The sequence below is a fragment of the Sander lucioperca genome, chromosome 5, assembly GCF_008315115.2.
Source record: "Sander lucioperca isolate FBNREF2018 chromosome 5, SLUC_FBN_1.2, whole genome shotgun sequence".
NCBI classification, from domain to species: Eukaryota; Metazoa; Chordata; class Actinopteri; order Perciformes; family Percidae; genus Sander; species Sander lucioperca.
In genome coordinates this window covers 8,317,721-8,344,751 of record NC_050177.1, presented here as the reverse complement: position 1 = coordinate 8,344,751, position 27,031 = coordinate 8,317,721, and the positions used below count along the sequence as shown (strand labels likewise).

The following is a 27,031-nucleotide window of genomic DNA, read 5'->3' as shown; positions in this document are numbered from 1 at the left end:
TTTTGATAGGACAGCAGAAGACATGAAAGGGGAGAGAGAGGGGGAATGACATGCAGGAAAGGGCTGCAGGTTGGAGTCGAACCCGGGCCCGCTGCGTCGAGGAGTAAACCTCTATATATGGGCGCCCGCTCTACCAACTGAGCTATCTCCGGGCGCCCAAAAAAAAAAAATTCAAAAGATTTAACATTCACCGGGATAAAAAGAAATACATAAACTGTACAGAAGTTTGTGGAAGCTGCTCTTTATTTGTAAAAGAAAGAAAAGACTTCAGTCATTGTCTGCTACACGTTCTAATTACATAAAGAAAATATCTGCGGAGACAAACGCAGAGAATATCCTGAATCAAACTTAGGTAGAGTCAAATTTGATTGAATTGCTTTCATATTTCATACATCTTTCACTTTTGAACTCAAAGGACAGTCAGTTTCTATATACACAGAGCGCCGATCAACAGTGCTCCTCCACTCCACCCTGGTCCTCTGGATCTTTTATACATTAATTTACATCAAATCTGTGACCCTTTTCCCAGTTAGCGTGGCGACAGCTAACCAACAAGCAGACGCGCCCACATCCTCTCGACCCCACCCACCCACCAACCCACCCACTCCCACTGAGTAACTGCAGTGGGGAAAGATGTGTGCAACATGAAGACAACTCTTTCACATTCAGAGTAAAGGCAGCCTTGAATACGGTCAGTGAGTCAATGGCATGCCAAGCTTAAAGCAAATGGAGCCCACCACCCAGTGCGGCGCTTCAGATTCGTGGATTAAGTGTTTTTCAACTAGACAGGAAACTGATCCATTGCAAAAAACCCTAGGCACAGAATCGACTATATACTGGTAACTGACTCGTACTCTAACCCCTGCACTTTAATTACAATGGAGTGTGAAATCTTTCATCTAGTAAAAAAGTTTCTTAACACAAAACTTGTAGAATATTTAGTGCTCTATCATTCCGCTTAATAGGTGTAATTTATATAATAGCTATTTTTAACTCTACCTCTCAATGATAGTCTGAGATCCTTGTTTAATGCTGAAGCACTCCCACAGGTGTTCAATGTACTGTAGATTTTACATTATTTCCCCCCCCCAATCTTAAACCAATAATCATAAATAAATACAAACACACAAGGAATGTCTACTGTAAACACGGTAAAAAAGACAAAAACTAAACAGGTGTAAACGCCATTAGCATCACTACTTAGTGACAGTTAAATAACTGTAGGGAGTGGATGACTGCTGATCGGATCAAGAAAGGGAAGGACCGCTCTCCTTTGTCGCTGAACATCAAGCCTTTACATCCAACCACAGTATTTCCAAATACATAACATCAAAGTTTCTCAGCACCCATATCTATCTTTACAGATTACACTGTAAAATGGACATGGAATCCTCTTTAAGGGGGGGGTTTAGACAGCAGCATCACTCGACGTCTCGGACAAGTTATAGAATAATGGGTGTGAGCTATCGCCAAACGTCGTTTGGACATGGTCGTCATGGTTTCGGACAGTCGTTGCACCATTGTGTTCTTGACATGTCTGTGTTTGGGTGTGTGTGTGTGTGTGTGTGTGTGTGTGTGTGTGAGAATGTTTTTCTGAAGAGTTAGACTGCAACGAGGACAACGCTTTGCTGCTAAGTGCTTCATCCTCCGAGAGACACATTTCTTCAAATTACATGAACTGCATCTGCAAGAAAGGCAACAGACCATGGTAGTTAGTTTGGCTAAAATGTGAACAGAAATAGATAAAAGAATTAATTTGTCAATTGACTGTTCGCTAAACCCTTCCCCAGAACAGCATTGGCCAATTAGCAACCATAACAAGGCACGGCAGGTCTTTCAAGCTTGGAACTTATGTTGACGTGGTGTTAGTGGGGCTGTTCACTGGCGGGCCACGCTCTTTTAAAGCAACACTAAAGAACTTTTCCCGCTTCGGCCCCCCTACAGGTCGGACGCGGAATTGTCCATTACATTACATTGTCCAGTTCATTCGAACTACAGATCCGCTACCCGATCTGGCAAACTTGCATAATGTAATGTAATGGACAATTCCGCTTCCAACCTGTAGGGGGACCGAAGCGGGAAAAGTTCTTTAGGTGTTGCTTTTAAGCCTTTCAAAAACAAAACACAAAAGTGTATGAATGAATTAAACAGTGTTTTTCTGCGCTAATGTAAGCCGCAATGGTTAGATGGATAAAATCCGTCAGTATCAGTTTTCATGTCAGCTGGCAAAATCTACAGTTCAAAATGACAAGATTACTCCTGACTACATCTGTGGCTCATTCGTTTAACTAGGACTACGAATTTAGATGGCAACATTGCCATCTTCATCATTATAAACTCTAAGTATATACATATATGCTGTGTGAGAACGGAAAGCTTGACAGTAACTTGGAAGGACCGATCCTAGCGAACAGTCAATACCTTAAACTCAACAACGGCTACAAGGTTCACAGGAAACAGGTTTGAGCAATACGTGATGACAGCGGAAGAACAAAGGGTCAGAATGAGTCTGGCTATGTCAAAGACGCAGTCAATCCGTCAAAAGAAGCAAGAAATCCAAGCAACAAAAGGTCAAGATGAAACAGAATAAATGAGAGAAATACATGTAGCATCTAATCAGAGGAGGCATTAAGTATGTAAAGATAAAAAGAAATAAAAAGGGTAGGACATTAGAGTTGTTCCGATACCAGTATAAGAAATACCTCCGATACTGCCTAACATGCTGGTATCGGTGAGTATGCGAGTCAATGCACCGCTCCAATACTATGGAATTTAGCACTGAGAAAAATCTACTTTAAAGTATGTTTCACCCTGTTTTTGCTAACGTTAGCTCTGACTAACACTGCACTGTTGACTAGCAGACCGAACCGCTCTCAAACAGTAGCCTACACAGCAAGTTGCGCTGTGCTGCCACCATAGAAGACCGCAAAGGCTGCAGCCTCCTGGCAACGACTGTTTTTAGAAGGGCAAAGAAACATTTATTTCAGGTCTGCTAGTGTAGAGTGTGACCAAAGATGGATGGGACAATCCCACCAGCATGCAAGGTTTCAGTTTCGAGGGGTGGCACTGCTGCCAATTTCAGTTGCTGTTGCACTAACTGTCCTATACTCAGTCCTTCCAGAAAAATGCTGAGTTTTTTTTGTGACTGTTGCGGGCAAAAATCCTTGATTATGCGGCACGTTTTCTTAAAAAATGCGATGGAATATGCAGGATGTTTATGCAATTATATGCAATGATATTGCGGGAACTTGCAAAAATTGCGGGAACTTGCAAAAACTGCGGTTTCATCATGGCTTCATCACGGGGTTTGCAGCTTTTCGATGATGTTCACGTCGCGTAATTACGTCACTTCATAACGTTCCCATGGCAACAGGGGAAAATGGCTGCTCTTGTGTGAAGTAAACGCAACATTTTTCAACTTTCTGCTAAGATATATGTGACTTTTTTGCAACGAAAATGCGGGGATTATGAAATCATGCAAGCCCCGCATATTTTGCGCGGAAATCTGCAATTTATGCGCCGTAAGTGCGGCGTATTTGAAAAAATGCGGCCCCCGCATAAATATGCAGACTTTGGCTGATTATGCATTGAATCATGTGATCGCATAATCACGTTTTTCTGGAGGGACTGTATACTGTTAATGTACTATTTCAAAATTCAAGCGTCTTTTATTTTACTAAATTGTGGCTGCACTTAAGCAGTTTTGAAAGGAATTGAATAGAAATTAATTAATTTATTGTTTTTTTCCGTTATGACGTCAAACTTGATAATAAAGTTTGATGGTATTCATTGTCTGTATGTGTTTGTTCATTTTTTACAAATGTTTTAACCACACACACACACACACAGGGAGTAGTCGGGAAGTAAAATATAGTATCGGAACATCTCTACTGGGCATGCAACACATGCAGGTGCACCCGCTAGCATAGAGCATGCTGTACCTAAAGAGACGCTCTACAAGAAATCCTTGAGAGAGAGGTGTGCAAACGGGTCCTGTCCAGGGGCTCGGAGAGGACTCTGGCTGGAAGGACTAGAGGCTGCAGAGGGCTATTTCAGGAAGAAATACAGGAAGTAGGAGGACCAGAGGAGAAGTCAGAGAGTCAGTACAGAGACTGAAGGAGGGATGATATTAGTTTGGAGAGGCTGTGATGTATAAAAGAAGGGTTAATAAAAAGGAGTTGTTTAGAGGGGAACAGGGGAGTCAAAAACAAGGGAGATGATTCACAGTGGTGCCCCCCTTTCAGCTCATGGGAGTGAAGGGTCTATTGTAAAAACTGTCATCATCTTCAGCAGTATTCACGCTAACAACAAAGCTCACACAGTGACTAATTATGGAACACGTCACAGACAGCACAATGGCTACACCTATTTACTCAACCTGATAACTGCGCAAACAGATACTGACTTCATTGTGCATCCGCTCGGTGGCGTGGTCAGACGGCTGTGCACCCACCTGAGCACTCGACACAGAGCCAAAGGGGTTGGGTGGCCTCATCACAGGCTGGGAGTACATCATGGTGGGTGGATTCATCATCCCCATAGAGCCCATTTGTGGAGGCTGCAGCATGTTGCACAGAGAGGAGCACAAGTCATTTCAATGGTGGTGTATTTCAGTCATTTGCTTTACAAATTTAAAGCCACCTTGTGTAGAATTTGTATTATGTTTAGGGCTGCAACTAGAGATTATTTTCATTCTCGGTTAATCTGATGATCATTTTTCAGATTTATTGATTCATCATTTGGTCTGTAATATGTCAGAAAATAGTGAGAATTGCTCAGAGCCCAGGATTACATATTTAAATTGCTTGCTTTGTCCCAACAGTTAAAAATCAAAATCCAGAAAACTTAAAAACAGCCACATTTAAGAGGCTGGCAGCAGTAAAGTTTGGCTTTTTTTGGTTAAAAAAAAAAACAGCTTAAAAACAATGATTGCAATTTAATTTGAATACTTTTTTTACGTTTCATCTTTATCGGTTGATCTATCATTTTTACCACTTTTGCCACTAGGGGGCACCAAAAACAGACATTTTCAAACTCTACACACTGGCTTTTCATTTAACATATTTGAAGCAGCATACTTGACTAATAAACGTTGCACTGTAAATCAATATGAAGATTAATCACATTTGCATCTCAAGACGTGTGCTGAATAATCTGTCAACCTTCCACAAGTTTATTTTCACTTCCAAATCAAAAAATAAATAATTAAGAAAACTCGTGTGCCTGCCAGTAAAATTAAATATTTATAAGTGGAGTGTGCTTTAAATAAAAACTATTGACAATCCTCCACCCTTTATTTTATTCATAAAACTTTAAGATAATATTCATAATAACAGCAAAACAACAGCTTACTTGGCCCAAATTAAGTGTTTTCAATTAATTCTGAGCAGGTAAAAAAAAACAAAAGGCATTTATCTGAAATGAAGTGTTTTAGCAACATTCAGAATGTAATATGTGCTTCATTTTTTGTGTATTTGCCATAATACTGACCATGCCATATCCCATCATGCTTGTGGGCGTGGTGGCAGGGAAGGCCATGACTGACGATGGCTGAAGAGACACAAACGGGCCATTAAGAACACAAATGACCTCAAAAACAATGAAGCAGCATGACATTACGACATCTCCAGTTGTCTGGCAGTGAAAATAAGACAGAAATACAGCAGGAGCAGAAATCATCAGCAGCACTACAGTTAAAAACCGGCGTGTCACCATGGAAACGGGGTTCCAGGTCGTGCTCGGTGCTGCTTTGGGCTGCCAGTTGGTGCCGCCGGTCATCCTCTTCTCCCCCGGCTGGCTCCAGTGCATGTCACTGCAGATTAAGACAGTTGACGTTAGCACCAGCTTGTGACTGCCCTGAAAGCACAAAGCTGCTGCCTTTTTTGTGCATCAGTGTGTGTGTGTGTGTGTGTGTGTGTGTGTTTTAAAGCCACAGAGCGCTGATCCATCACTTACTTTTTCATCATGCCGTTCCCGATGCCGAGGTCTAAAAAAAGAAAGACAAATTCATGTGGTAGAGGTCTAGCCGCAACATTTTTGTCATTCTTGTGCCTTAATGAACATGCGCTTTAATAAGTGCAGCTGAAAGGCAAAGCATCACACTCACTGCCGACAAGGTTGGCCAGGGAGGAGTCGAGGTCATCTGACACCAGCTTATCTGGCAGCAGACCGGACGCCTGGTTGGAGCCGGCGAGAGTCGGTTTCAGGATGCCCCCAGAAATATCTGACAACACAGGCAGAGATAATAAACCTATGTGCACTTATAAAGGTACAATTGTTCATTTGAAAAGAATTGTGTATTTTGTCAGTCGTAGTTTTACAATAAAAATTATGGAAATCGTTTATGGTTTTATCTCTGATGGAGTTTGATACGTTGTATTGTACAGTATTATTTTTCATGCATTTTGTGCCTTTTATTAGATAGCCGACAGTGAGATGACATGAAATGATGGGAGAGAGAGAGATGGTCTACGCCCCTCAATACACTGTGTACACAACTGTAAATACCACTGCTCAGTCTTCTGCTGTGATAAGAGTGGTTAACTTGAATACACGAATCCACGTCTTAAAAAGTGAATTAGTCTCATATTTCTTCTTCAAGACCAAAGAAATTCAGTGGGGAGAGAAACTCTGATGCATTTGTTCCTGTGTTTCAGGATCTTTCTTCTACAAAAGGTTGAGTAAGATCACTATTACATGACATTCATCTGGCTTTGGTCCCAATAGACTTACTAAATAAGTGACTTAGGGCTGCAACTAACGATTATTTTCATAGTCGATTAATCTGTTGATTATTTTCTCGATTAATCGATTAGTTGTTTGATCTATAAAAATGTCAAAACATGGTGAACAATGTGGATCAGTGTTTCCCAAAGCCTAAGATGACGTCCTCAAATGTCTTGTTTTGTCACAAAGGAGAGAAGAAACTAGAAGATATTCACATTTAACAAGCTGGAATCAAGAGAAATCTTATTTTTTTTAATAAAAAAATGACTCAAACGATTAATCGATTATCAAAATAGTTGGCGATTAATAGTTGACAACTAATCGATTAATCGATTCATCGTTGCACCTCTAAAGTGACTTATGTAAAAGCAAATTGTGAAGTGAAGAACTAGATGTTACCAAAGCTAGAGGTACAACTCTTCCAAATGAACCAAAAGAGTGTTCAGAAAGCTACTTTGCAAGCGCTTAGGGTTTATTTTAAAAGAAATGAGACGCAAGTAAGTGCTACCATGAGCTGTCGAGATGTACTCTGAAAGGTGTTTTTGATTCAGTAATACCCTACATTACATGTTATGTCTGCAACATAATGGTTTGAGATTGGGCAGCATTACATCGTGGCATATTGCACTTAGTATGTGCTGTTTGCAGATGCTGACAGAGGTGTGGTAAAAGCACATAATAAATACAGTACGTACAGTACAGTACGAGAAGACAGCAGTCTGTTCTCGTACTGGCGACTCAAGACAGGGCCGAGTGTTGCAGCTGTTCCAGCTGTATGTGACATCCGGACGTGATACAGCGCTCTACCATAACTACTGTACTATATAATATACTATACACAAAGCTTCTATGTTTCACTGTTTTCTGCATGACTCCTTTTTTCCTTTTCACAGCTGAGTGACTTATATTTGATTTAGTTTGTTATCAAACGTAGGAGGGCTTCATGCTAGACTGACTTTTGATTCATCAGCATCTGCAAACACGTCTACCTTACTAAAACACAGACACCTATTGCACAGTTATTGCATGTTCACTTCTATGTAGGGCTGCATGATTAATCTAATCGCAATCGCGATTACATAACTGCAAACATTGTGCGATTTGAGTAAACAAAAAAGGTGTGCTTGATACTGTGTGCACTCCACGTCTCCACGTTTTAACACCCTAGGGCGTGATTTCCACTGGGGACCGGGGGGGACATGTCCCGCTCCCACTTTTCAAAATCTAGTTTGCACATTTTTGTTTAGTATTTAGTAATTGTAAGCGCAGCATAAGTAAATCGCAATATGACCTTTTCTCCAAATCGTGCAGCCCTACTTATATGTAAACACATAATCCTCACCATCAGAATTGAGGATGTTGCTGCCTGCGGCCTTGGCTCCAAAAACGGACTCAAAGTCCACTTGGAGTCCCCCTGCTGACTGCTGCGGAGGAGCCTGTGGCGTCGAGTATCCTTCATGAGAGATAAGAGAGACAGCTGCAGTTACAGAGGTTACATGAAGTAAAATTACTCTGAAATCTGACCTGGACATTTGTTTTCTGCACTGGCCCTTGTAAGTACAGTGTCCATTTATCAATCACTGGTTACTTGAACAGACAGCTGAATACCAGCGCTTTCTCTGCGGGATAGAAAACTAGCATCGATCTACTGCTGAATGTGCTGGAGAGAGCCTTCAGTACCTCTGAATAGACCTGCTACAGTAGAGGGCTCAGTGGGGAAGGGAGCCTGGTGTGGGAGGTGCTGGGCAATGGACACTGGACCACAGAAGGAGTCTGACACGCCACAGGAAGCAGGAAGAGGAAGACAAAAGAGAGAGAGAGAGAGAGAGAGAGAGAGAGAGAGAGAGAGAGAAAAGAAGAAAGAGAGCAAAGGGAAAAGGCATTTCAAGGCCCGGCCAGAGAAACAGGTGGGAAATGACAGCAATACAGGCAGAAAAAAGACAACTAACATGTCTAACAATTTTGCAGTTGTTAAATTCTGGGTGTTTTAAGGAAAGTCTAAAAGTTGTAGAGGAATAGTTTGACATTTTGGGAAATATGCTTATTTGCTTTCTTGCTAAGAGTTAAAAAAGGAGATCAATACCACTCTCATGGCTGTATGCCAAACATTAAGCTACAGCCAACAGCCACTTAGCTTAGCTTAGCATGAAGAATGAAAACAGCTAGCCTGGCTCTGTCCAAAGGTAACAAAATATGCCGTATGTTGCGGCTTTAAACAAATGTGGTTTAGAATAAAGCTATTTGAATGGCTGTATGGAAACATCTACGTAGACGGAGAATGGTATTCCAACTAATTAATGCTCAAATAGGGGGCGCCATCACGTAACGGTTTCACATTATTTCTCACAGGACAACACAGCATTTTAAACTCTGGATTTAAAAACTGGATTTATGAGGACTATGGTTAACTGCTCCTCAGATCTCTGGAGGGTAAATCCAGACAGCTAGCTAGACTATCTGTCCAATCTGAGTTTTCTGTTGCACGACTAAAACAACTTTTGAACGTACACATGTTCCACCAAAACAAGTTCCTTCCCGAGGCTATTTGGCAGAGGTACCGTCGCTCCGTCTGGCGCTTAGCACCGCCCAAGACGATTGTGATTGGTTTGAAGAAATGCCAATAAACCAGAGTGCGTTTTTCTCCCAATGCGGAATGTTGCGTGGACTAGCCATACTACTGATTGGGTAATGGCTCTGACACACCCACCAACCGAGAGAAAACATACTTTAAAGCTTGTTGCGTGCCGTTTTCACACCGTTCAGAGGAAACATGTCGTTCAACCCAGATACCGTTCAACCCAGATTAACCCGTTTTGGTGCTGGCAGCCATGTATAAGTGTATTTCCCAAAATGTCAAACTTTTCCGTCAATATTAGTTTATGACCACATTTCTACCATGTCTATCAAAATAAGAGCCCTGAGGGTATTGCATAGGATCCTATGTTTGCCAGGGTTTAGGAAACATAGGCTGAGATGGTGAGCCATCATAGTACCTGAGATGGAGTGTTCTATCCGCACTGTGCGTTTGTAATTGGTTGAAACGGATGAGTTTGTGTCAATAAAGGGATTGTAACGATCTGGAGAATCAAAAATAAGGTTGGTAGAAGAAGAACAGGTTTCAACTTAAAAGCTCTACGGCATGTTTGTATTACAATGCAACACCAAACGGTTCACTAAAAGAGAGGATGAAAGGTAACTGTAAAGCAAAATGGGTGTATGGCCTCTACAGTGGGACATGGAAGATCCTAGTTGATTCATTAGGAGGTGTTCTAACAAAAAAAAAATAACATAATTGAGATTGGTATGAACTGCAATGAGGATCATTGTACAAAAAGACAAAAGAAGATCATAGAAGATTTGCACAGACAGAGAATCAACATTCAGCACAGTAAACATGCAAGCTAGTCATGCTTGTAAGTGACAACAGAGAAATGAGCAAGAGTGACAAGACTTTTAAAAGAGAAACAAAATGAGTCGTTACCACCAAACACTTCATGACCGGGTGTCCTAGAGGAAAAGCTAACACCGTCTGAAGACACGACAGGTAAGTGAGTGGCATCGACAACGAGTTTTGAGAGGAAAGGGTTAAGGTTTGGCATGGATTCATCTCCAGCTTCAGCAGAGGTGAAAGGATCTAGGCAGGCAGAGGAAAGAGAGACAGAGAAAAGACAAAGACAGAAAAGAGTGGAGAGGAAGAGTCAGACAACAACAAGAGAAGGAGAGCATGCAGAAATGGTCCAAGTCCAGAAACACAGATGGTGGTTGGATGGTGTTGAAGATACCTGCCCACGCTGTTGCCACTGGAAGCCCTGTTGAGCCTGATTGCATTGAGGGCTGGAACCCTGACTGCAGATCAAAAAGGTCACTCTCCATCTTCACTGCACTGCAGACAGAAAACGAAAACACCACTTTATTTTTTTTACCCCTTTAGAAGCACCTCCACCTCTACAGTCCTGATTCAAAGGTAACTCTACTAGTCGAAAAGACACGGAACTGCATTTACAGAGATACAAACGACGTTTAAATGTGTTTTTTATTGCCTGTTTATTTCATTTTCAAACTTAGTTGATTTTTTTTTTTAACTGTTGTGTTTTGCTTGCACTCCTCTGACAAATTAGTTTTCACAGTTTTTGTTATCGTAAAATGGTGAACACAGGTTGAGTCACAGGGCATTGTGCTTTCAAACTGAGTGTAAACATCATATAGCTTCAGTGAAGAGTGGTAACAAGCATATATATTTATTTATTATGTGTGACACTTTCAGACTTTCAGTAAGATGAATATTCTAACCTTTGCGCAACAATAATCAAAAGTGGATGGAGGCTAAGGGACTAAAAAAATTGCAGAATGGGTATAAAATAGTTTAAAAAAAAAATTGAAAAACATATTTCATAACTAAAGAGGGGCTATGCTGTAGATGAGTGGCGTACCCATTAGAGCAGCTGGGTGTAGAGAAGAGGTCGATGGCTGGTGCAGTGCTGATAGTGCCCCCGGTGGTGGAGATCGGTGACGTATCAGTGGTGGCAAAGGAGGGCCTCTTGGAAAGCTCTTTGAGCCTCTGTTCCTGAGTGAGAGTGAAATTTTCATTCAAACATACAGGCATCATCAACGCACGTTTAATAGCAAAGCTTTGTTGTTTTGAAAACAGCAAAGCCACCTTCAGAGCTTTGAGTCGAGCCTGTTCCTCTTCGAGAGCTGCCTGCTTCTCCCGCTCATCCACTTTAGTGAAAGACATCCCCGTGCTGGCCAGTGATGACACTGCATTTGATAGAGTGCTCGCCCTGCAGGAAAAGACACAGATCCACTCTAGACTGATTGATTTATGCTTCTTTTTTTTTTAGCTTTATTATCACATTTCCATCATTTTATTATCTCTCAAGCCTCAAACTGCTTTACTGATTACATTTGTACTGTCTGTCTTATGATCAGCTTGTCAGTCATCTGTAAAGCACTTTGAATTTGCTATACAAATAAAACTGGACTGATGTGACTGACACAAATACAGCACGACCACAATGAAAACTTGAGATCTTTGAGCAATATAAATGGAAAGGCAGTCTCTGAGATTCAAGGAAAAGATGAGAGGAATTCAGAAATAGGGATGGGAGGATTAATGTACCTGCTGGCTGCAGTGGAGTCTTTGACCTTCTTGCCCTCCAAAGACGCCAAGTGCTGCTCCAGAGCTTCGAGAAGGCTACTGGGAGCCTGCCGTGACAGAAAACACACAGTCAGCAAGTTCCTGACACGCAGAAAATGTAGTCTGCATGGACATCAAGACCATAAACGACAGTGGTGGGCAACCAAAGACAGAGCAGAGAACATCACACATCACCAATACACAACGGACAACCAATTTGTGTCTTTGATTAGGTGGTTCAATTTTGCTCCACAAAAGGTAAGCTAAAACTACCAACTTTGGGCTTTTAGTTACCCGCCACTGATCGATGACTGCATTCCAGCCCAAAAGCTACTTTGGATGAGAGCAACAACTGTGTGGGATGACGTACTGCACCACGGCACATCCAACAACCTGGGCGTTGTTTGAACCGGCCGTGTCTAAGCACAACGGGGGGGCAGCCACTTGACAGTAGATGAGCTACACGGGTTCAAAACCTCAACAACGTGACATAAGTGAACAGAATTTACCACAGCGAGTGTTTTTTCCTTCAACTGTTTTTCACCACGATGTAGGAGACAGAGTCAGAGCAGAGGCATGCAAAAACACAACACTGAAGCAAGTCACGGACATAGAAGAAGAGTGAAATGATAGTACTTACACAAACTGTGAACTAGTGGAAAAATAAGGGGAAAATACAGAATATAAAGGTGGTGACAGTCAGAGGGGGGGAATGTGATTTTAGCTGCAGTTCTCCGGAGTAAAATATTGTAAAATTGGACCCCGTAGCACAACACGACAGTTTGTGCAGTTTACTTTTAAATAGGAAACATCTAACTGTCCCTGTGCAGATTTACTGAATGGATTGCAATTACAGTGAATACTCTAAAACACTTAGTGTGGACAACACCTTTATTTGCTGTAGAAAGAAGAAGAAGATGAAGAAGAAGAAGAACAAGAAGAACAAGTAGGGAAGGGCAAGAAGAAAAGGAGGAGAAGCAGAAGAAAAAGAAGAAGAAGAAGAAGAAGAAGAAGAAGAGGAAGACCACCTCCTCTGGCAAACATGCGCTCGAGAAGGAAATCATGCCAAGTGTCTTATTTTAAAGAACATTTGTTGGTGTGTAGGTGTACTACACTCTAGTTTGACAAAGACAACGCTGATGATAAAAGGGCAGTTAGAGCAGGAAATAGGAGAACGAGAGCAAGGAAAGACTTTCTATTAAGAGTGGAACATCTGTGTTTTCAGATTGCTTTGAAGGACCGGTGCTTACCTGTGAAAGGTCTGGGATGTCTCCTCGATCGATGCCCACCTGCTGTTAGACGAGAAAGAAAACACAAGTTACAATTGTGTCTCTGCAGCATTACGTGACAGCTGGTGCATCCGTGACAAAACGACAAATATTTCGTGTAATTTACCTCTGCTACTTTGAGGAACTCGGATATCCGGGTCATTCGGGTGAGAAACTTCTTGTAAATGTCCAAACCTTCTTTACACTGAGTCTTCTTCATGTCAAAGTATTTCTCTATTTGGTGGGGGGGGGGGGGGGAAAAAAAGGAATTGGAATGACGGACCCAAAAATATTGGGAAAAACATGAACCGAAGAGAAGGTTGAAAGTGAAAGTGGTCTTACCAAGCAGGTTGATAATGCCTTCGTTATAAGCAGCGAAGAGCCTGATGGAGTCTTTGAAGAGGAGCATGAAGGCTGCATTGATGACTCCATTAGTCAGCTCGTTGGCATTGACCTGAGGGGAAAGCAGTCATTTATCTTACAGCTTCTCCACAGCGATTTGTCGACGTAGATAAAACAAAGCCTGTATATGTGAACTACGAGCACGCATTTGTGTTTGCAGCAGCCGCAGCAGAGATCTGCACACCCCAGACGAGCAGCTTTTTACTACACAGGCTGCAGAGCTTCCGGGGGGGTGGGGTGGGGGGGGGGTGCTTCACCTTAAACTCACATTGAAATCGAGGAGGGCATCCATCTGGTTCTGAATAATGGGGATAGTCTTGAGCAGCTTCTCTGTGTTCATTGTCCTCATCACGCCGTCCACTCTGTGTGGACACATGGAGAGCCGGAGCAGGAGAGGGCGCCGAGGAGAGAGGGAAGATGGAGAGGCGACAAAGAGATGGATGAGCAGGCAGTGCAGCTTCTAAAACACGACAACAGACTGACCTAACTTTCCTATAATGTCCCACAGACTGAGGGGACATCTTCAGATGTGTAGTTCTGTCTGACCAACAGTCTAAACCCAAATGATGATCATATATGACCAAGGAAAGCACCAAATCCTCACGTCTGAGAAGCTGGAACTCAGACACGTTTTGGCATTTTTGCTTAATAAAATGGCTAAAATGACGTTACTAAATAGTTGCTAATTAATTTTCCGACGATCGACTAATCAATTAATTGTGAGTGAATGATTGATTTTCTTTTGCATTTAAATCTTTTATAATAATAATAATAATAATAATAATAAGTCCTTACCCGCGTTTAACTTTTGTGAAGTCAAAGGCGACCTGTCTGTACGAAACGGCTTTCTCGTTCAGGTATCGACTATACCTCCTGATAAACGTGGACATGTCATAACCTGGAACGGAAAACAACAGAAGAAAAAAATGACTTTCTTTTTTTTATTTTGACTTTTTTATAAATGGTGTATAAATTAGGAATGATTTAGAACTGAAATCAACAACTGCGAGAATTAAATTGTTACCTTGTAACCCACTTTTGTCCAAAAAATTACTGAGGTTGAATAGTGTATTCCTGGAAGCCAAGTACTGGACAAAACGCTGTAAGAGGGACGGGGTGTGGGGGGTGGGGGGGGTGTGGGGGGGGGGGGACGGGACGGGACGAGTGGTTAGACACAACACCACCAAACTATTAATTAGTAACACTTTAATGCTCAAATAATCTGCTGGCGTGTGCTGAAGCATCTCACCTCGTTGCCGTAGACCATGAGGTGGTGTGTGGTGATAAGTGACTTAAACACAACCACCCAGCTGGTGTTGGTGGTCCTCTCAAACAGCGAATCAGCCAGCTGGGGAATGTTCACGTTCATCTCGTTGGTGCAGTGGATCAGATCTGAAAGCAAACAGAAGTTCATAAGATCAGGAGGTTCAGATCACCATAAAAGGCACTGGATTTTGTAATGTGTGGTGAGTGTGCGGCGCCGTAAGGCTGCCGTGCGTCACCCAGGTGGGTGCTACTACACATTGGTGGTGGTAGAGAGTAGCCCCCCCCCCCCAAAAGCGCTTTGAGTGTCTTTGATAAAGCGCTATATAACTGTAAGCAATTATTATTATATTAACAATCCATCTGCAAAACAAGCCCATTAAAATGAAATAAGTCAAACAGCTTGTCTTCAATAGACCATGCTTTTTCCCCTCAAATATTTCAAAATAACTGATGCAAAAACAGGCTATATTAATCTTAAACTATTTTGATAATCAATTAATCTTTTAATGGTTGAAAACCCAACATGTGTAATTTGTATGTAATTGTAACATTTTAACTCCTCATCGTCTATATAAAATCACCCAAATTTACCTCAGTGTCCCGTTTCATAAATGACTGATCGGCTAATTAAGCAAATAATCTGATGAATTCTTAATAAATGTAATAGTTAGTGGCAGCTAACTACACTATACAGGCCTACCTGAGTTATAATACTGTAATTATTCCATTCAAAACACTCTAAAACGCTGCGAGTAAAATGGTGCAGTATGTTAAACAAGGAAGTTTTGTACATAAAAGTAGCATAATGACCAGCAAATCATCATCAATGCAATCAGGGATCCCTGCAGCCGAAGTAGAAACTGATATCATTAATTTCCATTGTTAATGGCAACAATACTTCCTTTTAAAACACCAACATAAAGTGCAGGGGCATTAAGATGTTAACCATACATGTTGTGCCCCACTTCCTCTGCTAACATGTTCATCCTACATCCATGTGCTGGTTGAATGAGGTTAGTCAAAGTGCTAATGACCCTGCCATTCACAGCAGTGATCAGACTGACGGGGTAATTGGGCCTCCCTTTTTGTCCTATATTTGACTTTTCAAAAGGCGGGGGACTTTAAGTAGGACAGGATAACCTTCCAGAGAAGCAGCAGCAGCTAGCATGGGTGGCTCAACTGCCCAGAGAAGAAGATGACGGAGAGGAGACGAGTAGGAGGGAAGTTAATGATTTCTAATCTAATTCATTCATGGGACACAAATGTGTTCATGTAACAGTCATGACGGTGCATGCGGCTGCTAAACAGTGTGTTAATCACCGTTAAAGATTTAGTGTGTAATTTGGGCATTTCTGCCTTTATTGGATAGGAAAGCCGAGATATGAAAGGGGAGAGAGAGGGGGGAAGATACGCAGGAAAACCATCACAGGTCAGACTGAACCCCAGAACCTCTGCGTCGAGGAACAAACCTCTGCATATGTGCACCCGCTCCACCAACTGAGCCAACAGGCCACAGTGCGTAACTTTTTGATATTAATAAACGTCTGATTCATTCAAGCCATTGCCAAATGAGTTGCTACAAAGCTTATAAAGACTATCAGCTCCACACAACTCTCTCTGGATTTCTCAGTATGGCTATGTTCAGAAGATTGTGTCGTCCTTTGACTTTCCTGCGCAGAAGCTCGAGTGAAGATAATCAATTGTATCATGTGGATCTGCCGACAGTTTTGTTGTCATTACTTAGAATTCCTCATGGGGGCGACAGAAACTACGCACTATAGCTTTAAGGCTGGGTTATATGGTGGGAATCAATATAAATTACAATTTACAAATACAATTCAGGATATTATTAAAAAATGTGTTAAAATGTCTTCTGAAAAAAGAAATTTAATTCATGAGAATATTTAAACCAATGTAAAGAAATGTGTGAAACAAAAAATGTCAAAAACTTCATTTGTTTATGTTACATCCGGGTGAGGTCTAGGGGTGAGGAAAGCAATTTAATTTGCTTGAAATTATTTCGGAAAACACCATACTGTAGTACGATCATAGTGTCATAATACGATGATATAATAGTACCATTATAATACTGATTTATCGCCCAGCAGAACTATGTGTAGGGCTTGGTATCAAACCTTAATACTGTTTTGGTACAAAACGTGTTTATAGCAGTGATTAACAGAAAATTGTCAAGAACCAAAAGCTGGCATCAAATGTCAGATTCATAATGTTGTTTACTTAAAAGGTTCCCTGTGGAGTATTTGGCACTACGCCATCAACAGGTGCCCGGTAACATGCCACGATACACACTAATGCGTGAAGAACTATCATTTGTTAGAGCTCAATGATACACACAATGCGTAACACTAAATGCAAACACAACTTTTGTTTGTTCATTAAAAGACTCCATAGGGCAGATTTAATCTTTTATCAGACATTATTTTAAATCAGAATTTTGCCAACTTTAGAGTGTTTTTTTAGGCCAAATTATCATAGGACTGCTTGTATTTAGACTAGGGCTGCACAATATATCATTTTTGTATCGTCTTCGCAATATCAATTAGCGCAATATACACATTGTGAAAGGCTTTCACATATCGTGAAAGACACTCTTAGAGCTTTTTTAGTTAGTTAAAAAGAAATATCAGCAGAAAACTGCACTTTGTCTTAAATTCAACAATCAATTTGTTGAATTTTAGTAGAATACTGAAAGCAGCAGAACTGGGGAACTGAGTACACTTCAGTCTGTTTATTTAATAAATTAATATAATATAAAAACAAATATCATTATCGCAATATTCAATAAATCTATCGCACATCGCATATTTTCCTCATATTGTGCAGCCCTAATTTAGACTTTTAACATGAGAACTTTGGCTTCTTTGTAGAGATGTTCTTAGCGTTTTAGGCAGTATCGGAGCCGATATCGGTATCGGCTCCGATACTGCCTAAAACGCTGGTATCAGTATCGGGAAGTACTGGAGTTCATGCACCGATCCGATACCACGTAAGAAAGCCCTAAAGAAAATCTACATTAAAGTAGTTTATTCATAATAATATATTAATAAAAGACAGTTCTGTGGCATTCACTGTTTGTGTTTGTTCATGTTTCACAAAAAGTTTAACCTTAGCCAGACTGACAACGAAAGATATAGAAATAATATCACATCCATACAGGGATAGTAGTATACAGTTGTTAAAACATAATAAAATATATGACACACTGGTATCGGATCGGTACTCGGTATCGGCCGATACGCAACTTCAGGTATCGGGAAGCAAAAAATGGTATCGGACCATCTCTACTTCTTTGTTGAATAAAAAAAGGGTTTGTAAAATGTGTTTATATAATGTGTTTAAATATTTCCCAAAGTAAAGTAACAAGAATATTATTTTGGTATTTTATCAAAACTCGGGTACCTTATTGACACTAAAATCAAAGCAATCAGTTAATCGTCAGTCATTTTTCAAGCAAAAATGCCAAATTCCCTTGCTCCAACTTCTCAAATCTGAGCGTTTGTTGCTTTCAATTGTCTTATATGACAGTAACCTGAATAGCTTTAGGTTTTGGACTGATGGTCGTCCACAATCAAGACTTGTTAAGACATCGTATTCAATATTGTCTAAAACCAAATTATTAATCAATTAATTGAGAAAGTATTGATTGAAAGATTCTACTTAAAGTATATAAGTAGGGTTGGGTACCGAAACGCGGTGCCAATAGGGCACCGGTTCCGACGTAAACGGTAGTAACGAGACCAAATAAGAACGAAAATGTTGGTTCCTCATTTCGGAGGCCGACTTTCTTTTTTTTTCCAGAAGCATCGCTGCACGGGACGCTACGTTACCGTTAGCTAGTAGCTGGATAAACACAATGGTTAAAATGCTGACAGCTTACGTTAAGCGGTGTAAAGTGGGACTGTATTTCCCTGTAGAGGATTCCAACACCGAGACGTAACAGTCTGACTGCAGCTACTGTTGTCGGAAAAACAACACACTTGAAACTCGCCTCGCCTCGTGCTGCATTCAAAGTTATTGTAAAATACCATTTTCCCATCTGGTGGTTGTTTTCGTCTAGGGCTGTCCTCGACTAAAGAAATTCTTAGTCGACTAACACTTATATGATTTTGTCGATTAATCGATTAGTTGATGTAATCGACAGAGCTGTGCTCTTTGAGAGGTGATTAAGACTAGAAAAGCACAATATAAATGTAGTTAATGAACCATCTGTAAAACTGAGTTTCTCCACAATTAATCCTGCAAAAGTACCACCTTAAATATTGTGTTTACCAGAAATGTGCTCATAAGTTTCTTGGAAATGAGTAATTAAGCATGAATAAGCATAAAAAATGACTCATCAACTAAAGAAATCTTAGTCGACTAAGACCAAAACGACCGATTAGTCGACTAATCGACTAAGAGGTGGCAGCCCTATTTTCGTCGTTCAACAGCAATTTACTGGTGAAATAAGATATTTGTTATAAGTTATTGTCATTACATTATTAATCAATCATTTAATTTTGACCATATGGCCTTAGCAATAAACAAGCCGTTCTTTAATGTCGCCAACTGTCGTTTTGTGCTCCTTTTGTTATATTTTAAATTATATACAATATTGTATATAATTTAAAATATAACAAAAGGAGCATATTTCGGTTCAGGCACCGTTTAGGCACCGGCACCTTTTTAAAAGTATTGTTTTTTATATTATATCTATTTATAAGATAACACTGAATTACTGTCCATCCTTAAACATGCTTAAGGCTGGGACTCAAACTTTAAAATACATCAGATGCAGCTAGTAGTAGAGCCCAACCAATAAAACATCGTTTGGCTGATATTAATATTTGAGTTTAAAAAAAAGAAAATCAGACAATGATTTATCGTTTTAAAGTAATTTTCCTGATTTTAAAATCAAGATTTTGCCAATTCTAGAACAAGATCTTCTCGTACAACTGCTTACATTTAGACAACATTTAACACTTGAGTACCTTTTCACGTTTATAGTTCTTACAATGAGGTTATAAAAAAAGGAAAGAAACTCCTGTGTATCGGCACTAATATTATCAAAAGACTTCAAGCATATCCAGGCATATTTGTGCATTCCTATACTTCCAATACTTCCAATACCCCTCATTTACAGTAGTATATCATCTCTTGAACGCTCTTCTAAAGGCATAAAAAGACTACAGACTTATAATACATTAAGTAATTATACAAAAAACAGTTGCTTCTATTCTGTCAGAAAGGAGTATGAGAAAACATTAGCTGACATAAAGAATCCAAAAAAAAATTATAAAATGAACAACGTGTTATTATCTACATACATTATACACTCTGTTCAGTTGTGTCGTGAGACACGTCAGTCATGTTGGATAGCTGGCTCGGTTGAAATGAGCCAACATCACTATGTCACTCTGCCAACTTTTTACGCATCTCACCTCAGGGAGTCACCTGAGCAGCACAACAGGTGTGGAACCTGCAACTTTTAACATGAAGCTAAAATATTCACCACAAGTAACCAGTTAGCCTCTACCAATTAAGAAATCAGATTTTGACTCTATTTCACTCCACAGACCATTACAAGGAGTCTGGAGTCTGAAGAGACAGCCTAAACCCTTTTTCCTGGACTGTTACTAAACTCTTGTGATGACGCAGGACCTTCATAAAAAGCACATTCATTACTGATACCATGCATTTGCAAGAGCAGATCGATATGCAGAAAATCTTTCACTGCATCTCTAAGTACAGACGGATAGTGACTCCTCTGACTGTGAGTGCGTCAGACTAATGGGTAAAGAAGGAAGGAAAGTCACAAACTGTGATTTTATTTTAGTGTCTAAAGCATCATGACCCTACAATGAGAGACAGCAGGTTATTACACTACTATTCAAATCAGTTCACCATGTAGCCTGAGACAGACACTTGTCCTGCTGCAGGTGCACCAAGATGGGAGATGAAATTGGATTCCTGTAACGTTAGATGTTCATTTCAGGGCCTGTGAGTGGCAGGGGCCCACTTGCTAACACTGATTTTAAAGATGTTCCTGTTAACTACTGGTCAAATAAACATGTATACTGATTGTTGCTATGTACGCTAAACATTCAAGCTATAGTCCAATGAGTAACGTTAGATATGAGAATGACTACAGAGTGAACAAAACCAGACAGCTAGACAAGCTAGTTTGACAGCTAGTTATGACAATACATGAATAGGAAATCACTTGTAAAGCATTAATAAAGGCTGCTATCCCTTTAAACCCTTCTTAATCACGTGTAGCACTATGTCAACAAGACCTGAGCTCGATGTTATAACAATATAATCTCCCTGACATGAACAAGCATTAGCATTTAGCCTACCCTGAGGCTTTGAGGCCCTGTAGTTTCTCCACCGCCATAACTCAGCAAGTTAAAGCGGTGTTTCCGCTTGCGAGGAGCCTGTGGTGATTTAACACTTGTGTGCTGGTTAAGAAAAAAAAAAAAGATACTCACAGTCCAAATGTTTCTTTTTCGGGCCCATTACTTCGTGAGTGGTGGCCTTGCATACTGTTTTCGACACGGCGGATCCCGTTACACTGTGCTGGGCTGCTGTTATCCTGTCCGTAATGCTCTGCCCCGACATCTTCACACACTGAACGCAACAAAAGACTTTGCAAAGGTTTATCTTCGGGTGTGAGCTTTGAATAAAGAAAGAAAATAAAACCTCCACCTCCTCCGCAACCTTGCTGGACCCCCCCCCCTTTTCCCACCTTGGTGATAATAAAAAAAATATCAAAACTAGGCTATGGCAGACGCGGGCCAGGGGAGGGCGGAATAAAAAGAAGCGGAATCTGACAACAACAACAACAATCAAAAAATGTTAGTTTGTTTCTTTTTTGTTGCGCCGCTCGGCTTCGTTCAGATTTCAGGGATGCCGTGATTGCAGGGTCCACTCGCTGACTCATCCGACCCGGGTCTGTGTCTCGCTCTCATCCCGATGTGGCACACCGGATCCCTGCGTCTCTCCTCCTGCCTGCCTGCCTGCCTGCCTGCCTGCCTGCCTCCGCCGCTCCGCCAGTCGTCGCCGCCGCTTCTTCTCCTCCCCTCCTCTTGCCGCTGCTCCGCTTTAAAACGCTATGAAAGAAAAAAGACCACCAGGGAGGGGAAATGGCGGGCCTGCTCTGCTGAAAAAGGCTACAGACACACAACACACACCGCCCCTGCAGAGCCTGAATCAGATGTTACACCGATGAGCTCCTATTAGATCTGCTGTGGTGCAGGTGTACACGTACTGTAGCCTATACCAACTGACCACAGGCCAGCTGGGGAGGGGGGGGGAGCACAAATGCTCAGTCACACGAGTGCAGGCCTGGCTGAGAGGATGAAGCCTGTATTGATATAGGAGTGGACATAGGGAAGTAAGATCAGGCTGCAACAGGCCTGACAGAGTGAAGCAATGATACTTTTTGGATGTTTTGAACTGAATTTATAACTCTCATGTGAAATCACTGTAATAAAGAGTTGTTTTATTGTGTCTTTCAGTCCAAAAAAGTAACTCCAAATCATGAAACATTTTCATAATTTGTCACCAAAGACAAACTGACTTCAAAATGTCTATAAACCAGAAATCTGACACATTAACAGTCTTGTTTTCTTTAAAGATGCTGATAAAGGCTACATTCTGGTGTGACAAAAAAAATAAAAAAAACAGATACAAATCATCCTTTACCATCATTCATACCAGTTTGAAACAACTCAACCAAAACTCTTCTGATGAGGCTACACAGAGATGTTTTTACAACATAAGAAATGTGTGGAGAACAAAACAAGCATGTGTTGAGTTTTTAATTAACTAAACATCCCTGGGAGTGTATTAAGATTTCTTATGCATATGAGTCTACAGGCTTGGTTTTGGTGTTGGTGGGCTTTCTGTTCCCTTGTCTCTTTTAAATCTTGATCGATGTGGGACATATTGATCAAACGTATTTGTAATCTCCCAATCCATCTCATCTGTTACTTGATTGTTCTGACTTGGTCTGTTCTCATGTGAAGCACTTTTAAACTTTGTTTTGAAAAGTTTTGTACGGATAAATGTTAATAATGGTTCCTCAACGTATATCAGCTGCCTGTTGAAAGGAAAATCCACCTTGAGATTTAGTGAAGGTCTAAATAATACCCATTTGACACTATACACAGATATTTTAGTCTGTCAGGACAGAATTTCTTGCCTTTATTTAACTGTAAAGTTCTGGGGGAATATTGATGCTTTACAGTTTAGAAGTACAACATTAGGCAAGTGTAGGAAATGAAAGCAAAGCAGTGGCATTTCAAACTGTGATGAAAGCCTAGCCTAGAAATCTAGACGCAGCAAATGTAATTTGCAGCCAGGGTCTGGCTTGTCAGGCTAATGAAAGCCTAAATGTAATGCTGACTGAATGTCTAAAAAGCAGATTCATCCATCATTTATTTCAGCAGGTTACAATAAACTCAGTTATGTCAAACATTTAAAATGCAATAATAACTTACTTATCATTCAATTTGACTGGAAACCAGTGGAGGAGAAAGTACTCAGATGCTACACCGTCCGGCATTCAAAATAACTTAGGTAAATGTACAAAAGTGTTAGCATCAAAATATACTTTAAAAAATAAAACTACTTGCTAAGCAGAATGGCCAATTTCAGAATCATTATAACTATGGATGGGTGATGCATTAATGTGTAAGCATCATAATTTATAAATTGATAGTATTTTGTGTTAATAATTTGGATCGACTAAGTAACTTAAGCTGTCAGATAGGCTAGATGTAGTGCGGTGAAAAGTAGAATATTGGCCTCCGAAGTGTAGCGGAGAAATAGTATAAAGCAGCATGAAATGGAAATACTCAAGTAAAGTACAAGTATCTCAAAATTTTACTTAAAGTTCCCATATTATGAAAAAAACACTTTTTCTGGGATTTGGGGTGTTATGTTGTGTCTCTGGTGCTTCCACACACATACAAACTTTGAAAAAAATCCATCCATGCTGTTTAGAGTGAGATACGGTTTCTGAATGTGTCCTGCCTTCAGTCTCTGGGTGAGCTGTTCAAAATCGGCACGGCTTGTGACGTCACAAGCCAAAACGAGCAGGCTAACCGCAACCATTAGCTCGTAGCTACCGCTAACGCTAACGCTAGCATGCTACCTCGTTCTCAATAGCAAAGCACTGCTACAACACACACAAGTTCACCATAATCTACAAAAGAACTACTTACATGTGCGCCCTCATTTAGAAGTCTCCCAGCTAATCCTGCCTTGTAACTGACCAAAGTTGTAAAAACAGCCTTTCTTTTACTGTCTATGGAGCTAGCTAGCTGACATGATCTACATCTGAGCTACTGCGCATGTGCAGTGCAATCAAAGATAGTACAGAAGAAGAAAAGAGGTCTCACTCTGTAGCTAAAACAGAGACCAGGTGAAAAGAGGATCTGCAGCAGTGAGAGAGAGCACTGCAGTACAACAAAAATATGGTGTTTTTTGAAAATTAAACCATGTAAACCTATTCTGGTACAACCTTAAAATACAATTATGAACCTGAAAATGAGCATAATATGGCTGCTTTAACTACAGTAGCCTACTTTAGCAAATGTATTTAGTTACTTTTCAGCAATGCAGCTCTTCTGCAGTGTGACACTGTGAGCACAGGGGGGCAGCACAGTGCCACCGTTATCTCCAAACATAAGGTCCATCATGTAGCTCACTCATGGCTTCGGTATCAAACTTTCAAATGTCATGTTTTAATGAAACTGATACTACAACAGTGTATAGTGAATAATCCAGTCAAACATTAGGAATTGAAAAACCATCCGGTTCTTATCATCTCAGTACTGTTATAGTCAGTCCTATGTCGCAGTCCAGGGACTGTCAGTGAAAATATAATGAAAGACTGACATGTAGCCCAGTACTGTCTTCTCTCACTGACTTATCTCTTATGTGCACATCCTGTTAAATAGATGTGCAATATGAATGTACAAATGTAAATACATATTCATGCTGTATATTGGTTTTAATTTATTCAGCCACAATAACACTCTGTACAGTTGCAACATTGTTGTGCATACATACTTACCTTCAGTATTCTATTCATTGTTCTTATTTAATTGCCCTTTTCTTTCTGTTTTGAGTGATATACGTAAGCTAAACTTAATCAAAATTGAAATTCCTTGTATGCAAAAGGTCACTTGGCCAATAAAACTGATTCTGATTCTTCCTTTGATTTCTCACAATAACTAGGCTGTATATTTCTGCTTGATTACCAATTTAAGCCCAATTCAGTTTTACAACCTATCAACTAACTTATTCAGTGTATTACTTTATCTATTAGTTTTAAAGAACAATACCTATCAGCCTGATTCTTTAGCCTCATAAATATTCATGTTAATTTCCATTTTGTTTGATTACAATTAAACAGAGAAATCTGCATTACCATATATCTAATCTTGAATTCCTCAGCGCGTGCATGTGGATACACGAACTGTGTGAAATACAAAAATAGCTTGTTTCCTCTGACTGACATCCTCGACAAGGTCATGTTAAAGAAAAGCAGTGCTCCTCACATGTTGTTCTCTTAATACGACAATAAGCCATGCCTGTTGTCTTCCCTTTTCACCTGGGCATTTTCGTAGGTTTCGTAGGTCTCAAGAAAAACTCTTCTCACTCTCAAAAAAAAATGGTTTATTTATTTTCAATTTCAGAAGAAATCACCTTGAGAAACAAACCCTGTTCTTTTAAAGGTCCAATGTGTAGGAATTTCTCCCATCTAGCGTTGAGATCATATATCGCAATCAACTCTCTCGCGCCACACAGTTCAAAGTACGTATTACAGCTACGGTAGCCTTCACGCTTCAAAAAGCAAGTCTCTTGCTCTTTTCAATATCCTTTTTCTTTTTCTGGGTGAAGAAGAAGACTCCTGTTACTGACATTTGGATTTTGAATACGTGTGGTCCTTCCTTGTTTCCTTCTTCAAACTTGCCGGGGCCGGGAAGCTATGATACCAATTAGCAGCATTAGCAGCACCTGTGAGTTTATCATGTGACAGAGAAAACGTGAAAGGCGGAGCAGTATGTCCTATATGTCCCTTATCGGCTAACGTATTTCAAGATGGCACATGAATATGGAGCGTCTACCTATTGACATATATAAAATGGACCAACAGACCCCGCTGCTCTGGACGGAGACCAGTGAAGGCCGTTAGAAGCACTTTTCCAGTGATGGCTGAGCGTTACTGCGCAGCCTCCAACCGAGAGAGACGACGTAAATGTGACGTGAGCAACCTGTCTGAAAGTTGTAAGTCTTCTGGTAGCTGTGCCAAGAGAAATCTCAATCATTCCCAATCTTGCAGAGACGGAGAGCGTAGGTATATGTAAGGAGATAACATAGGCACAGGCTAATTATTGCTAACTAAAATGCTAGTTAACATTAGTAATTACACTTAAACAGCTAATGTGAGACGAAACTGCCTGCGCGCTTCTCCTGTACTATACGGTAATTCCTCTACTATGCGACAGTAAGTCGCGTGGTTATGACACAATCGTTAGCCTATTTTTACAAAAACGTCTGCTACGGAGCCATAACGTGAGGTACAAGGTAATGGAGCCTTTTATACATTGTCGTGTTTCTTTAGAAATAAACAATGGACAAATAGAGTCTTTAAACGCTTCAGATGTAAAGTTATTCGCTGTCAAAGTGACGTCAAAATGAATGGCAGTCAATGGAATGCTAACGGGAGGCGATGGCTTATTAGCATCAAAATGGCGCCATAGGAGGTTCGTGGTCCGAGGAGAAGCTTACCCCCTTGCGTCTACCCCAGTTCATGCAAACGCAAATGTAAAATTTCAAGCCAAAAGGAATACTTGGAATTGATGGTGGTGGTAAATATTCATGAAAAAGGACAAGTTTGTGAACGGGCAACACAGATTTTGATAATGAACAACTAAACACGTTACACACTGGACCTTTAATAATCTGCATCTAATAATCTGTACTACAATTGTCATCTGTGATTATGTATGTCAACACATAAACTATTTTTTTTACCTGTGTACATTGGAAAATTGCCATATTGCTGAGGTAAAAAAGGAGGTTTCTGGCTTTCAGAAACATTTGAGGATCAAATCGTAGCAAGGCCTATGATGAGGGCTTCACTTTCCTGCCAGTGTTAAAACTGGAGCATCAGATTACAGCCATCACTCTCACGGGTTTTGTGATGCAGCCCAGA

At 40.5% G+C, this 27,031-nt stretch overlaps 1 protein-coding gene across 17 annotated transcripts; it reads right to left on the bottom strand.

Moving 5' to 3' along the window:
• Positions 1–225: 225 nt before the first annotated feature.
• Positions 226–22,089, bottom strand: picalmb (phosphatidylinositol binding clathrin assembly protein b). Of its 17 annotated transcripts, none has more exons than XM_031296418.2 (24): positions 21,291–22,089; positions 14,783–14,925; positions 14,558–14,633; positions 14,329–14,431; positions 13,802–13,895; positions 13,474–13,585; positions 13,259–13,365; positions 13,114–13,155; positions 12,504–12,515; positions 11,846–11,931; positions 11,384–11,507; positions 11,157–11,284; positions 10,509–10,609; positions 10,208–10,360; positions 9,720–9,803; positions 8,407–8,499; positions 8,069–8,179; positions 6,107–6,223; positions 5,956–5,986; positions 5,713–5,812; positions 5,491–5,550; positions 4,406–4,558; positions 3,942–4,047; positions 226–1,684 (listed from the first exon to the last, which is right to left on the bottom strand). In XM_031296418.2, exons 1-23 carry the CDS (start codon positions 21,418–21,420, stop codon positions 3,955–3,957), a joined length of 2,253 nt encoding a protein of 750 aa, XP_031152278.1. In that variant the 5' UTR covers positions 21,421–22,089; the 3' UTR covers positions 226–1,684; positions 3,942–3,954. The 17 variants fall into 17 exon arrangements, with proteins under 17 accessions (XP_031152278.1, XP_031152277.1, XP_031152281.1 ...); XM_031296417.2 differs by having other exon boundaries at positions 11,157–11,290; positions 21,291–22,088; XM_031296421.2 differs by having other exon boundaries at positions 4,454–4,558; positions 11,157–11,290; positions 21,291–22,088.
• Between the last annotated feature and the right edge of the window lie 4,942 nt (positions 22,090–27,031).